The 16,543-nt window shown below is 39.0% G+C and overlaps 1 protein-coding gene across 4 annotated transcripts in view; it reads right to left on the bottom strand.

Moving 5' to 3' along the window:
- WDR33 (WD repeat domain 33) overlaps positions 1-16,543 on the bottom strand; it is a 107,449-nt gene that overhangs the window by 32,404 nt on the left and 58,502 nt on the right. Inside the window, exon 8 of one of the 4 annotated variants that reach the window (XM_007964597.3) lies at positions 7,641-7,791. The exons of the other annotated variants lie outside the window; for them this stretch is intronic. Coding sequence (XP_007962788.2) covers positions 7,745-7,791 — 47 coding nt within the window. The 3' untranslated portion in view covers positions 7,641-7,744. Of the gene's footprint in view, positions 1-7,640; positions 7,792-16,543 lie in introns of those variants that run through there. 4 annotated transcript variants of the gene reach the window in all.

Genomic DNA, 16,543 nt, shown 5'->3' with positions numbered 1-16,543 from the left:
ATACCAAGACTACCAGAAAGGCCAGTACCTACACTACATTAATAATAGAGGTATTAGTGCCAGCAGACAACCCAGGTCAAAAAAAGAGAGAAGCCATGACTGAAGTCCCTACTAAGGAAGAAAATGCAGAACCAAGAAGGAAAACAAAAGATGTTTTAAATGATTCTTCTGGAGCCCTTCCATGGTAAGCAGTCCTTTTGAAAGCAAGGTAAAGAGGTGAACAAGTTCATTTTCAGTTGGCCAGATTAAGGATACACTTCTTTTTAATTGAGAGTTTAGAAACATAAAAGCAACAAATAATCCATGTCAAAGTAGAAAAATAGTTAACCTATAGCCATCCACAGGATCAACTACTTTTAATCTGTGTCTTGCCATAATCTTCTTGAGCATATTCACAGAAGTTGCTAAATGTGGCTCCCTAAACTTTGTCCACCAACTGCTGTTCACCTCTTGGGAGAAAGTGGCAGTGATGAAAACATCTGTCTATCAAAACAAGAGTACATGAACTCTTAAATACTGTGGAGGCAGGTATCTATCACATGAGCCCTGGTAGACTGCATAATTTCCAGCTATGACTAAGATTTTTTTCTATTAATAAGTAATCTGAGATAACACATGCTCCAACTGGATCTTAACAAACATCTCCATTTCTGTTTCAAAGAAAAACGTGGCCTGAGAAAACTTCAACTGGGAGCTGATTATTAATTTCCACCATATTAAAAACATATTCCCATAAAATATCCATTTAGTCCATACTGATATAAGCAAATAACTGAATAAATAAATAAGTAGAGAAGAGTCAAGTCTCCCATGCCTGTGTAGGAAATCCATATAACCTACAGTTAGTCCACCTGAAGAGAGGTGAGGTGTAACACTCCACTCCTTAAGTGTGGGCTATATAGTCATCTTATGACTTTATTCCAAAGAGTACAGTATTAAAAGCAGGAAAGAAGAGTAGCTGTTGTTGAAGAAACTTGACAAACTCTGCCTCAAGCAGATGATCAAGGTCAACATCAAGTCATATTGATAGCATACACCCATGAGATGGTATTATGAAACTGGCACTTTACCTGTGTGATCTTCCTCTCAAAAACCGACAATCCCTGGTCTAATTATGAGAAAATAATAGATAAATGCCAACTGAGGGACATTCTCCAATATACCATACAACTTCTCATCAACACACTAGCTGCAAGAAGACAGTGGGGCTACTCAGGGCACACTGCCTATGGGTTAGTCCTGCTCACAAGCAGTAACTTGGTAAATAATTTTCCTGATTAAAATGAAGAGGAGGAGGAGAATGGAACAAAATCTTGAAAGTGCTGAAATAGAGGGAAAAGTTTTGAATCTAGCATTCAATATCCAACCAGTCCCGTTATAAATGTAAACATGAAATAAAAGACACACAAGAACCTTAAAAATTTTTGCCCACAGACCTCAGAAAAACTATCTTACCATTCCAGAGATGTGAAAACCAAGGAATGCTTATTAGGAAAATTCAAACCAGTTCAAATTAAACTTAACATATTATAAACAAGTATCTCCTTGTGAAGGTGTTTAAAATCTGCCATGTTCTTGCTCTTTATTGAATGAACGAGGAAATGAGAGATCAAAAAATAGACCTATACACGCATTGTTTAAAATCCAAAAATAAGCTCTTCAGGAAAATAGATTAATGGTTTATTCCACCTTCATCTCTGAGCCAGGACCAAGAGTAAATCACGAAAATTTTCATTTCCACTTACAGTCTACTATAATTTCCCCCCGCGCCCCGTAAGAAGAGAATAACCAAGAGATGAAAGTAGCTTTGTCCAATAAAAGCAGAAGTACAGTGTCAAATCAGTTACATTTGGAATCAAGAAAAATAGGTTCAGTGCTCATATGCTACATAATGACTAACAGTAAAAAATTTCCAATAAACTGGACGTGTTTAAACCTCAGATGTCACTTACTAGTTATGTCCTTATGTAATCTACTTAACCCTTGCTAAGCCTTAATATTTACATGTACAAAATGGAGATTATTACCCAATTATTGGGTTGTTTCAGGAATTAAATACATGAAGCACTTAGCATCATGCCTAGCATATATTCTGAACACTCAATGAATAAAAACTTTCATTGTGATCCAATCTCTGCCCTGAAAAAGTTCACCATGGGGACAGCTATTTCCATATAGACTTAAGTTACCCAGCAAGAGCTGTTACTACTATGAATAGAGTATGGGAAAGTAGAAAATGGCTCGATGTGAGAGCGTGCCCCCAAAGTGCAACTTTTGTAAGACTGCTAAATTTCAGTTTTCAAATGACTCCAGAAAATATAACACTGAATTCTGATTATGAACATTCACCCCAAGTAATACACTTGATGTAATGCCATTTACCTCTCAGAACTAGAAAATCTAAAATGAGAGACCACCATTACATTCACTATGTTGATTATGTTTTTTTAAGAAAGACAGATACTAAGAAAAACTTAGCATTTAAGTCCTGAGTACTTAAGAAAGGTAATACTTTTAATGTAACTATTGTTTCCATTAGACTACAATGCCACTTCCAACACTGAGATGATACCAATCACTTCTCCTTTTTACTTGTGATGTGAATGTCTGATGGTTCCCTCTACATTTTCTCTGCTGTTAAAGAACATTAACTCATTTCTAGGAGGAGAAAAATCTACAGGAAAAAATGTCGGGCCGGCAGTGTTGGCACACACCTATAATCTCAGCACTTTGGGAGGGATTTGTATTTCTCTGCACACACACACACACACACACACACACGCAAATTAGCTGGGTGTCATGGTGCCCAGGGGGACATGGGCAGGGGCTTAGGTGGGCTTGAGCCCGGGAGGTCAAGGCTGCAGTGAGCTGAGCTCAAACCAGCGCACTTCCAGCCTGGGTGAGAGAGACCCTGTCTCTAAAAAAGAAAAGAACTGGGTTCAACATAATCTTTCAATTATTTTAATTGATTACTCATCTCTAAATCCCCCAATGCCATGGATTACCTTAAGCTCCAAGCATACAATTAAAATTTAACTATGAAAGACTTCTTAAGAAAGGGAAAAATGATCGAAGTTGGGAGAATATCAGGAGAGAGGTAAGGAAGATTATTTCAAGGTCACTAATGTGAAAAGCGAATCATGCTTTGGAATAAAATCTTGATTTAATACTAAGTAAAATGAAATATGCAAGCCTCTTCCTAAATTACTTTCAAAGGTTTGCAGAGGATGAACTTACTTCCCAAGACTGATATACATTGGCCACAAATTTTAGGAAATTTTGAAAGAACTTCAACCAAAACGTGGCCATTCTCTAAAAACAGATGGGCCCTATCTATGAATAAACCAGAGTAGAGAAAAATGAAACCCAAAATACACAGTATTTTGGCTGTAGCTGTCAGTGACAAAGGTTGTGGCAAAGGCTCAGTGAAAAAGGCTGTGATGAAGTAATGAGGGTAATTATAGGGAGACTTGTCCAGGTTTTACCTCCTGACTTCCTGTTTCCGTAGAACAGACAAAGCAAATTACACAAAGCACGTTTGCCACACAAAGCACATTTCACTCTGGGAAGAAACCCTAGAGCAGGATTTGAGGCTGAAAAGTAAAGCAGCACAAAGTTTGTGGAAATGCCACAGATGACCCTGAAAATGGAAAGAAGTGGAGGGCAAAGAGACAACGGGAGAGGAGGAGAAAGAGAGAAAAGAGAAGGGAGGGAGGAGAGAAAGACGGCAGTTCCACTTAGGAGTTCCCCAAGTGGTTGCACTCCACTTCAGAGTACAGCCCACAACCTGCTTACTTGACAACATGTGGCAGTGGCCTGTGCTTCTCCACTCACTTCATTAAACACACACAAACATGCATGTGTGTACACATGTACAAGCACACACACAGAAACACCAATCCACAGTGAGACCTTCCATCCAGGAGGACCTCTGTAGGTAAGCGAACCCAACTGCAAAAAATGCAAGATAACTACTTATACTAACCAATACACACCACCATTCAAATCTCTGGACAACCAAAGGTCACTGGGCATTTGAGAAAAAGCAAGTACCAGGAAAGAGGAAAAATACAGATTACACGACTTTAGGGAAAACAAACAGGAACAACAGATCAAACCAGATATCCACACAAACACCCCAATTACCATGTTAAAGGTTTTAAGGGGTATATTCCTTAAAAACAAACCAACTACAGAATAGGCCTCTTTGAAAAATGAATCAGAGAACCACTAGAAATTCTTGAAAAGTAAACATGCAGTTGATAAAAATAAAATTTTCGGGCTGGGCGCAGTGGCTCACACCTGTAATCCCAGCGCTTTGGGGGGCGGAGGCAGGTGGATCACCTGAAGTCAGGAGTTTGAGATCGGCCTGGTCAACATAATGAAACTGTCTCTACTAAAAATACAAAAAATTAGCCGGGTGTGGTGGTTAGTGTCTGTAATCCCAGCTACTCCAGAGGCTGAGGCAGGAGAAACACTTGAACCCCGGATGAACTCGGGAGGCACAGGTTGCAGTGAGCCTATATTGTGCCATCACACTCCAGCCTGGGCAACAAGAGCAAAACTCCGTCTCAAAAAATAAAAATAAGGCCGGGCGCGGTGACTCACGCCTGTAATTCCAGCACTTTGGGAGGCTGAGGTGGGCGGATCACAAGGTCAGGAGATTGAGACCATCTGGCTAACACGGTGAAACCCCGTCTCTACTGAAAATACAAAAAATTCCCCAGGCGCGGTGGCGGGCGCCTGTAGTCCCAGCTACTCGGGAGGCTGAGGCAGGAGAATGGCGTGAACCCGAGAGGCGGAGCTTGCAGTGAGCCGAGATCACGCCACTGCACCCCAGCCTGGGCGACAGAGCCAGACTCCGTCTCAAAAAGTAAATAAAAAAAAATAAAAATTTCGGCTGGGCACAGTGGCTCAAGCCTGTAATCCCAGGACTTTGGGAGGCCGAGGTGGATGGATTGCTTGAGCTCAAGAGTTTGAGAACAGCGTAGGCAACAAAAAATTAAAACTAAATAAAAATAAAATTAGCTATGCATGGTGGCTCATGCCTGTAGTTCCAGCTACTAAGGAAACTGAGGTGGGAGGATCGCTTCAGTCCAGGAGGTCATGGCTACAGTGAGCCATGATTGCATCACTGCACTCCAGCCTAGGAGACACAGGGAAACCCTGTCACCAAAAAAAAAAGAAATAAAAGAAATAAAATCACCAGAAGGGCTGAAAACCAGACTGGGCATGACTGAAAACTAAATTAGTATTCTGCGAGACAAACAGAAATCTCCCAATACTTAGAGAAAGGGCAGGAAGACAAAACAAGTAAGAAAAAATAATACTAGATAGACAGCTCCAAACAGTCCAACAGTTACTCCTAAGAATTCCATAAGACAAGCAAAGACAATGGAAACAATCATCAAAGAAAGAAAAAGCCTTTAAATGGAAAAAAAAAAATAAGACTGCAGATGACAGCATGCCAAGAAAGATGAAGTTTAAAATATTTATACCTATACTCACAGTTAAAAAAAAAAAAAAAAAAAAAACCCCTCAGAGAAAGGAGATCATTCAGAAAACATTCAGAGAGGAAAATCAAGATATATACAAAATAATGAGACTCAGGATTATATTTGACTTATCAGCAAAACTGATGGAAGATAATTAAGGACGTAAAAATTCAGAGGGCAAAGGATTTCAAACCCAAACAAGTATGATGGTAATTAAATACCTTTCCAGACTCAATAATTTTGATTTACCTCCTAAGTGCTGTTTCTGAGAAAAATGTTTGAAGATTTTCAACTGAACTGGGAAAAATAAAAAAAAAGAGTGGACTTAAAAGAATGCCTTCAAAAACAAAAACCATTTACTCAAATTGAAAAATTAAAAACCTAAAAATTTGCTATGATAAAAGTTTCAGTGACATTAATTTTTAAAACCAGGGAAAGTAATAAGAAATTGCAAGATAAAAGTGAATTAAACTATGGCATTATTTTCAACAGTTGACAGCATGACAGACTTAATATAAAAGGAGTTTACTTGATCTTGACACCGTCCAAGCAGAACTTTTCTTTAACTCCCACAAGATTATCACTCTTTCTGTAAGGCCCCATTATACTGCTTGGTTCTGTTATCAATAGTATCATTCATAGCAGAAATGCTATCTTTTTTGTTCTCATGGTTTAGAATTTTAAAATATGAAGAAAACAGAATAGCTATAATTCAAGAACAGAATAAAATTGGCTTAAAATCCTTGACAATTCAGAAGTAAAGGAAGACAACCAGCAGAAGTGGAAACAAATTAAGAGGCACAGATTTCCTTCTGTAACCTAATGGTGAGCCAAGGAATATTGGCTAAAATTGGTAGTCCCCTTAAAAATAAAGGTTTAAGAACATTTAAAGCAATAAAGAAAACCACTGAAACTACAGTTCATTATGACAAAAACGAGGAGGTAGGAGGCATGGTTGGTGGTGTGAATAACACTCAATTCCTCACCTTTTATGACAGAAAGAGACACTGCGTCAGACAGATATACCAAAATACATATTATGTGAAGTTCTGATAACCACAAGAATAGAAACAATTAGTTTTAAGAAACTACCTCTGGGGAGAGGTAAAGGACTGGCTGATTTTTAAATTTCATACTCCATCCCTCTATGGTGCCGGAGGAAAGACTTTTTACCATGTGTGCTTATTATTAATTTTTTTAAATAAGGTTAAATATTTAAGTGGTGATAATTTCCTAAAATGTTAGTCCTCTGTTATTTTCAGTTTGGCTAGATGACAACGACTTTCTTAAACTTCATCGTTAATGATTTACTGGACAATGAAGACAACTCATCTTGGAAGCAAAAATTTAAATGCTCATACCTTTTGCTCCGCTGATTTTATTCTTAGGCGTCTACCCTAATGGAAAATTTACATAAGTGACACAAATATAAAGGTAGGAGGAAGCTTAGTGCACAACTGTGTCTTGGCAAAAACTTCTTGCAAATCCCAAAGGCCTATCAGTGAGGAATGGTTAAATAAATTACAGTAGATACATGCAGTCAAAAAGACTGGGATAGTAATGATACAGAAAAATGACCTTAATATACAGTGTAGTGAGAAAAGCAAATAACAAAAGAATATATGCAGTATAATCTCCTTTCATGTAGTGATTTTTTAAAGTATCTTTTCGTGTATGTATAGGAGTTCTAAAAAGATATACACCAAGCTTTAAGAGAACAGTGCTTACCTCTGGATGTGAAACTGGGAAATAAGAGGGGAAAGATGGTGGCTTTTTACATCTAATTGAACCTTTTATGAATGTTTATTACCTTTGTAAAAGGCAAAAATTCTCAAGAAAAACAACTCTTAATCCCACCCAATTCTTTCCTTACCTTTCCACCCTTCCATTCCCCCAGTACTCTTCCACCACAGATCTCAGCCTTGCACCACAGATCTCGGCCTTCACATGGCATATTATGTAGGTGTGAATTCACCTTAAAACTGTCTCCAATTCTTACTTCCATGCAATTCATAGAATATACCTTTCACCATGCATGACTGATGAAAAACTGCATCTCAGTGTTGCATGTGGTCTTCAGCTTGGTGGTTAGAGAATGGCACTGCTAACGAAGCCAGGTTGCAAGTGAGATCCCCATACACGTCAGTTATTGTCATGCAGTCAGTTTGCCTTTGTACTTATCTTCCTGATCACAGGACCAGATGTAGAAGCATCAAAGTAAATCCATTTTAACTAGCGGAGACACTTCTTTAAAATGCATACTGAGAGCGGGCTTCAGTGACACGGTTGTTGTTTTCTGAAGAACACATTTGTGTATATGTATGACCCAGAGTTTATTTGTACAACCCAGTCAAGCACACACAAAAATCACATAACTGTGCTATCGATCCTTCCCAGAGAGAATTCTGGTTAACCAGATATATGCAGCAGCATTGCCTCTGTGCTCTTTGGGACCAGTGTGATGTTGGAATATGTGGGACCACTAAGTTCCCAGTGTTTGGTCCGTACTTCTCATCTTCAACCAACATACTGAACACAAAATCAAAGAAATATGGCGGAATGAAGGTTTCTCACCCTTAACTGTACTTAAATAATGGTTTCTTTCATAATTCTTTTATAGAAACAGCAACAAAGAAAATCAAAGACTGAAGAAAAACAGATTGAGGACTTGCGAAGCAACCAAAGTGCTGGTTATATAAATATTTCTAACAATGAAGTATTTGATTTTGATCTAACTTAAAATGACTATTAAAAATGTCCAAATAAACAGCTTATACTACAGACATATCGTTTTATGGTCTTCATATTTTTTCAAGATATTGTAAACCTAGCAAAAAGTACCAGTGGAAAGAGTGCTCCACATCTACAGAGTAACTCAGTATGTCTTACACTCATCCAACACGAATTTACCTAACTAGAACTCAAAAAATAGCACGTGTTTCTCCAGAAAGATTCAAATATATTACCTATTCAAAAAACAATCTGCAGCTGGGCATGGTGGCAAGCTCCTGCAGTCCCAGCTACTCAGGAGACTGAGGCAGGAGAATCACTTGAGCCCTGGAGTTCAAGGTTGCAGTGAACCATGACCATACCATTGCACACTAGCCTGGGAGACAGAGCGAGACCCTGTCTCTAAAACATTAAAAAAAAAAAAAAAAAAAAAAAAGTGAGCAAGCAAAGGCAATGAAGAGAACTCTGGGGCCAGTGCAAGGGGAAGGCAGGGTGTGAAGGACTGCCTTCTGGCACTCCTGTGGTTCTGAGATGAGAGCAGAAATAAAATATGAGGACTTACATAAATAAAGCTTTAAAAAGAAGTCATATTCTATTTAAATATAATGTTATCTATTTAAATGTGGCTTACAATTTTATCAATGACACTTCTAAATCTAAAAATCACTACTGAAAATAAGATAATCATATTCCAATCCTAATTCTTAATCCAATCATCTCCTCCCATAAATACCTTTCCTCAATACCTTTAATACCTCTTCTTTAATACCTTTCCTAATCAATTCCAATCTCCTCTTAAATTAAGTAAATATGTTATTTTCTTTACTCCTATCTTGTCTTTTAGCATCTTTCCTTGACATTTATGACTTTAGCAACAAACATTTGCTCCATCCTGCACTGTGGAGAGTATGTCTGTGGTCCTCACAACAGCCCTGTGAGGTAGGTATCATTAACTCTCCTTTACAGACGAGGAGAGGCAACCCGAGAAAGGCTTGACTTGCCCAGTGGCAAAGCGAAGATTCAAAGCCAGAACCTGCTGGCGCTCAGCTGAGTGATGTTAAGTTCCCTAGAGGAAAAACAGAGATTGTGCCAAGTAGAAACTACGATTGTACCTAGAATTCTGGAGCAGCTAAAGACGAGGTTTAACAACATTAATAATTTCTTTGTCACTTAATCATTGTAAACAGTAATTACACTATATTCTCCTATCATTACATTTTAAAGTTAACAATACACAAAAGTTACCCTTCTCTTTTTATAGAAAAAATACTTATTACAAATAGACTTGCACTCATCATTGACTATGAAAAGACACAGTAAACTGGTACTATTCAGCATCAATCCTGGTAAACAGATGTTATAAAAAAACATAAATGTAAATACACAATTATAGAAGATGATTAAAACCAGTGAATTTTGTGGGGATCACCAAAGTGGGTTTCTGCCCAAACAGATTTAGTTTCAAAATACAAAGCCTTATTATCAAGGCACTTTAACCAAGAGAATACACCACAAATCTATGTGTCTAAACTATATGAAAATTAATTCTGACATCTACACAATTTAGACACAGGCACAAATGCTATTTATCTACCAATCCTGAAATCTGTGCTAACTCTGGAATATGCTAATGTTTTTTCCATATGAAATTATGTACTGTACTTAATAAAATATAAACAATAGTTTAACACACAGTGTTTAAAATCTAAAATGAACAGATATTTATGTGTGAAATAGTCTTTAGGAGAAAAAATCTTATTCTGAAAACATTTTATCCTCAGTTAGGTCCAAATCAACAATATTTTAAGGCTATCGCTGCTCTACTGAAAAAAACAAGTAAAAGCTTTTACAATCTAAAACCTTTATTTAAAGATTTTGAGGTTCCCATGAGCACTCGATGTTAGCATAAAAGCAGCTATGAAGATTTCAATGATGATACATGATGACGTTCTTTATTTCTATGGGAAAATTCTATACGCCAGTGGCAAAACCAGTGGTACTATCCAAAGAGGCTGCTTTTGCCTATAATGTATCCTGCTTGTCTAATGCTGGTTAACATGCCACCAAATTCTCCCCAGTTGCTCCATTTCATAAAAATGTACGGCTGGTATCATTTCAGCTTGTTCCAACCTGTGCCTGCCGAGCACGTCACTGCTACTAAATCCTGACCTCCACTCTGTCTGGATTTGAGTATTTTTGAGAAAGTAAAAAGCAGCAGCCCCTGACCTCTCAGAACTAATCTAATGTTCAAGCTAAGCCTTGGTGTTACTACAAACTGTTATGACATTTATAGCTTAAACATTCCATTCTCCTGTTGGACAATCTCACTGAACATCAATATCAAAAGTAGTCACTCCAAGACCATGGCAAAGTGAGAAAAAACGAGGTCACTGTACAACCCACAAAATACAAAATTATCTTTCTTGCCAAATGAGTGACAGCTATTTCTTCATCAATTATGGCTTTATCCTCAATCTAGTTGACCCCCTCTATAAGATCTGTTGATACCCAATCATAGAATTGCCTGTTTTCCGACAGCACCCTATCTAGAGCAAGCCCTCACGTCCTTAGTCCTTCCCCCAAAATTATCCAAAGCCCAAATCCTATAATACATTATAACACCCTGTTACTAGGACACACCATGGTTCCCTGTGGTCTGTGTTCTTTGCTGCAATAAGTAATAAATCCAACTTGCTCTGTTACAGGTGTATTCCTAGTGGTCTTTAGCTGAAGGGTGTTCACACTTGTGAATACTAACAGTAAAATGAAAATAGACTAAATGTTCTAGGCTTAGAAAATGACTCTAAAACTGCAATTCACAAAGAGGGAGCTTTGGATGATGCTAGTATAAGATTTCTTCAGTTTTGCTTTTAATGTCAAGACCATGGTAAACTGTTTTAAATGGCTCAGGTAAAGTAAAAAGCATTAAAACTGTTAAAGCAGAGGAGAAGCTTTTATAGCCAAGTTGATCAGGAGAATAAGCAGGAGTTAATCAAGGGTCATTTCAATTGGCAGCAGCACGTCCAAGTATCTGGGATATGTCAAGGTTTAGAGGTACTTTAAAACAAGGGATGCAGTGAAATGCTCATCAACAACAAAGCTGAAGCTATAAGGAAAACATGAACGTGAGTAATATCTTTTTTCCTGAGACAGGGTCTCATTGTGTCACCCAGGCCTGGGTGCAGTGGTGCATGGCTCATTGCTGTCTCGATCTCCTGGGCTCAAGGGAACCCCCTAACAGGGGCTCCTAGGTAGCTGAAACTTAAAAAAAAGAAAAGTGCTCACCTTGACTACTGGAATTATCTGGATAGTATGTTAGCCGTGAGAAGAAAATAAAGCAAGATTTTCATATAATTTCTCTAAGTATTAATCATATCTACAGGTACAAAACCAAAAATGTGGCCGGGCTTGGTGGCTCACGCCTGTAATCCCAGAACTTCAGGAGGCCAAGATGGGAAAATCTCTTGAGCCCAGGAGTTTGAGACCAGCTTAGGCAACACAGTGACATCTTGTCTCTATTAAAACTAAAATAAAGTCAGACAGGCATAGTGGCATGTACCTGCAGTCCCAGCTACTCAGAAAGCTCAGGGGGACTGCATAAGCCCAGGCAGTTAAGGCTCCAGTGAGTCGTGATCGTGCCACTGCACTCCAACCTGGGTGACCGAGTAAAACGGTCTCAATAAAAACAAAATAAAATGATGATGAAGAAACACCATAAGGCCAGGCATGATGGCTCACGCCTGTAATCCCAGCACTTTGGGAGGCCGAAGCCGGTGGATCACCCGAGGTCAGGATTTGAGACCAGTGTGGCCAACATGGTAAAACCCCATCTCTACTAAAAATACAAAAAATTATCCGGGCATGGTGGCACACGCCTGTAATCCCAGCTATTTGGGAGCCTGAGGCAGGAGAATCGCTTGAGCCAGGGAGGCGGAGAATGCAGTGAGCTTGAGATCGTGCCACTGCACTCCAGCCTGGCCAACAGAGCAGGACTCCACCTCTAAAATAAAATTTAAAAAAAAACACCATAGTGTCGACTACTTTCTCTTTCAAGACAAGCCCTCAGTAACTCTGTCGAACTTTAACCTTTATAATTATCACAGTCCTCAGTGTTTCTCCTCAGCAAGAACTGAAACTCTCCATCATACTGAGTCTTTCAAATACAGTGGCCCAATCTCAGCTCACTGCAAGCTCTGCCTCCCGGGTTCATGCCATTCTCTCACAGGCTGTAATTTCTAATATCTGCTTATATCTGCTTCTTCTTAAGTCAAAAATGTATCAGCCTATTTCTCATTGTAGAACTGGCATTTCAGGGGAGAGAGGGAAAGGGTCTCATTCTGTCACCCAGGCTTGAGTGCGGTGGCAAAATCTTGGCTCACTGAAGCCTCGGATTTCCCAGGTTCAAGAGATCCTCCTACCTCAGCCTCCCCGGTAGCAGGGACCACAGGCACACACCACCACACCCGGTTAACTTTTTGTATTTGTTTTGTACAAATGAGGTTTTGCCATGTTGCCAAGGCTGGTCTCAAACTCCTGAGCTCAAGTGATCTGCCTGCCTTGGGCCTCCCGAAGTGCTGGGATTACTGGCATGAGTCACCGCACCCAGCCGAGAATAAACTTGTTTTAAGTCAAAAATATAAGGGAAGGCCGGGCACAGTAGCTCATGCCTGCAATCCCAGCACTTTGGGAGGACGAGGCAGATGAATGACTTCAGGTCACGAGTTCAAGACCAGCCTGGGCAACATGGTGAAACCCCAACTCTACTAAAAACACAAAAATTAGCCAGGCATAGTAGCATGTGCCTGTAATCCCAGCTATCTGAGAGGCTGACGCATGAGAATTGTTTGAACCCAAGAGGCGGAAGTTGCAGTGAGCCAAGATTGTGTCACTGCACTCCAGCCTGGGCAACAAGAGTGAAACTCCGTCTTTAAAAAAAAAAAAATTTATATATATATATATATATAAATATATATATATATATATATATATATAAATATATATATATATATATATAAATATATAAAAAATATGGGAAAAACTATCTTTAAAACAGCGAATTTTATTTCTTTCAGAGGTTAAAACGTAAAAATAAGTAAAACAGCTAATTCAAAAACTGAAGGTAGGGCCGGGCGCGGTGGCTCAAGCCTGTAATCCCAGCACTTTGGGAGGCCGAGACGGGCGGATCACGAGGTCAGGAGATCGAGACCATCCTGGCGAACACGGTGAAACCTCGTCTCTACTAAAAATACAAAAAATTAGCCGGGCGAGGTGGCGGGCGCCTGTAGTCCCAGCTACTCGGGAGGCTGAGGCAGGAGAATGGCGTAAACCCGGAAGGCGGAGCTTGCAGTGAGCTGAGATTCGGCCACTGCACTCCAGCCTGGACGACAGAGCGAGACTCCGTCTCAAAAAAAAAAAAAAAAAAACTGAAGGTAATTTACAGTAATTGATTTAATGATTTACCTGCTAGAATTTTAAAAATTAAGCAAAATGTCTAGTGAATACTCTTGACAAATTTTTGTTTTAAAACATTTTATTTCCACTCAGAAGACCCTTGGGAACTTTGCATGGCACACTAAAACATAAAAACTGTAAAACTAACAATGTTCTAAAAAATGAGACTGATGGCAAGGCACGGTGGCTCATGCCTACAATCTTAGTACTTTGGGAGGCAGAGGCAGGCGGATCACTTGAGCCCAGGAGTTCAAGACCAGCCTAGGCAACATGGTGAAACCCTGTCTCTACTAAAAATACAAAAGTTAGCCACACATGGTGGCACACACCTGTAGCCCCAGCTTCTCGGGAGGCTGAGGTGGGAGGATCACTTGAGCCTGGCAGGTGGAGGCTGCAGAAAGCCAAGATCATGCCACTGCACTCCAGCCTGAGTTGACAGAGCAAGACTTTGTCTCAAAATAATAATAATAATAATAATAATAATAATAATAATAATAATGATATTTAGAGTGAAGACACTCTAAAAAAGAAAAAAAAGAAAAAAAAAATAGGTTGGGCAGGAGGATGGCTTAAGGCCAGGAGTTTGGGGTTATAGTGAGCTATGATCATGCCAATGTACTCCAACCTGGGCAACAGAGCAAAACCCTGTCTCTGAAAAATAATAATGAATTTTAAAATCAGATTAATACACTTAAAAAAGATATAAATGGAACAATTTGCAGAGATTTCAGGAAACGAAATGATCTGATTTAACCATTGCAAAAAAATATTTTTAATATTACCACCACCAAATTGTTGAGGTATTTAATATCCAGGTTCCACAGAAAGAACATTAAAACTGAGTGCTGTACTATACGACCTCAAGAAAGGAGCAGCATCTTAGTTCAGAAATCACTACACTTAAAATGCTTTTTACTACAGATGTCACCTCTCTGATCTTAAGAGTCACTGAATCAGGCCCATATCTGCTATGTCACAGGTAAGGATTCGGCTCCTACCCCGCAACAAACTACACTGAAGACTCTGAGGACAGAGTAAGTCCCCAAAGTCAGCGAGTCTGTTTGGTCAAACTGACAAGTTTGATGGGGTGGATGCAGAGGGTAACAAGGAGAGTCCAAACAAGACATTAGATTTCTGTATTTGAACCTTGTCTACTGCAACAAAAATATATGTATAGTACATTTTCCCCAAGACTCCCAACTTACTGCTGACACATTACTCATCCAAGACAAGAAAAGGAAATAACATTTTACCAGAGCTATCACTTGTTCATCCAACTCCCTTATCACTAAATGGAGGTAGGGATTAATTCTTATGCTTCAGGTTGGACAGCAGGAAAACTGTTCTTACCCCCCAAAAAACTAAATGCTGTCCTGATGAAACAGTCTGGGCACCAATGACCACAGCCTGCTGCTGATGAGCTGTGAAGACTACTCACTGTCGATGTAAAACAGTATTCCTGCTTGATGTGGTACCTCATCAATCCACAGAACATTTCTGAAGAAATAAGATAACTAGGAAAATGTTGGACATGGTGCTAAAGGGAAGAGGCCATGCTACTAAATTTTTATCAGCAAAAGAACCAATGACAGCACACTGGCCACAGCATGTCATCATTGATTATCTGATGCATCTAAGAACTAAGATAAAATCTTTAAATCCTTTTATAAGAGTATTTATTTATTTACTTATTTTTCAGATGGAGTTTTGCTCTTGTTGCCCAGGCTGGAGTGCGATGGCACACTGTCGGTTCATTGCAACCTCCTCTGCCTCCTGGGTTCAAGCAATTCTCTTGCCTCAGCCTCCCGAGAAGCTGGGATTACAGGCACATGCCACCATGCCCAGCTGATTTTTGTATTCTGAGTAGAGACAGGGTTTCACCATGTTGGCCAGGCTGGTCTCAAACGCCTGATCTCAAGTGATCCACCTGCCTTGGCCTCCCAAAGTGCTGGGATTACAGGCATGAGCCACCACACACAGCCCTTTTACAGGACTTTAAAAAAGTCAATTCTAAGTTCATATCTGTTGAATTTTTACATCTAAAAACACTAAAAAATCATGACAGCTTCTTTAAACAAGTAGTCGTATTTACAGACTGCTTATAAATATAAAAGCCTATACTACTGTCATAACAATGGTTGAAAAATATTCAAATAAGTTCTGAAATAACCACTTTTATCCTAAAATAGTCCAGAGATTTGGAAGCAGGCTCTGAAATTCACTTTGGAAATGACATATCAACGAGGTCAATACCTCACTTTATAGATGAGGACACAAAGTATTATAACTTGCCCCAGTGTCACATGGCTGCTAAGAGCTGAAACTGGCTGCTAAGAGCTGAAACTGTGACTAACATTCAGCTTCTAGAGCTTGTGATTTCATATGCAATTATGTGCAATAGTGTCTCTTTATATACTTCCAATGAGTTGGTTTCAGTAGCAGGAGACTAGCAGATGAAGCTGATCAGAAAAAGTAATAAAACAGTATTTTTAAAAGAATATGGAGGCATCTAGATTCAGGACTGCATATATTTTTTAAAAAAGAATATAGACGCAAATCAATGAAAGGTAATTAAGACAACTCTACACAGTGGAAGGTGAGATAAAACCACAAAAATCACAAAACGTAAAGAAAAGACAAAGAAAAATAACTTAATGAAAATATCTTTCAAAGCCTAACCTACCTAGTAAAAAGCTAAGGTGGGAAAGGGGCATGAAGAAATCTTTGACTCCTAAAATTACTCTGTATCTTATCTAGAGGTAGTTAGGCAAGTATATAAACATGAAAAACCCATTATACTGTACATTTAAGATTTGTGCCTTTACTGTATATATACAACTAAGAAGTATAAATATTTCAAAAATTTT

The sequence above is a fragment of the Chlorocebus sabaeus genome, chromosome 10 (genome assembly GCF_047675955.1).
Source record: "Chlorocebus sabaeus isolate Y175 chromosome 10, mChlSab1.0.hap1, whole genome shotgun sequence".
In the NCBI taxonomy this organism is placed as follows: Eukaryota; Metazoa; Chordata; class Mammalia; order Primates; family Cercopithecidae; genus Chlorocebus; species Chlorocebus sabaeus.
This window is presented reverse-complemented; position numbering and strand designations above follow the sequence as displayed.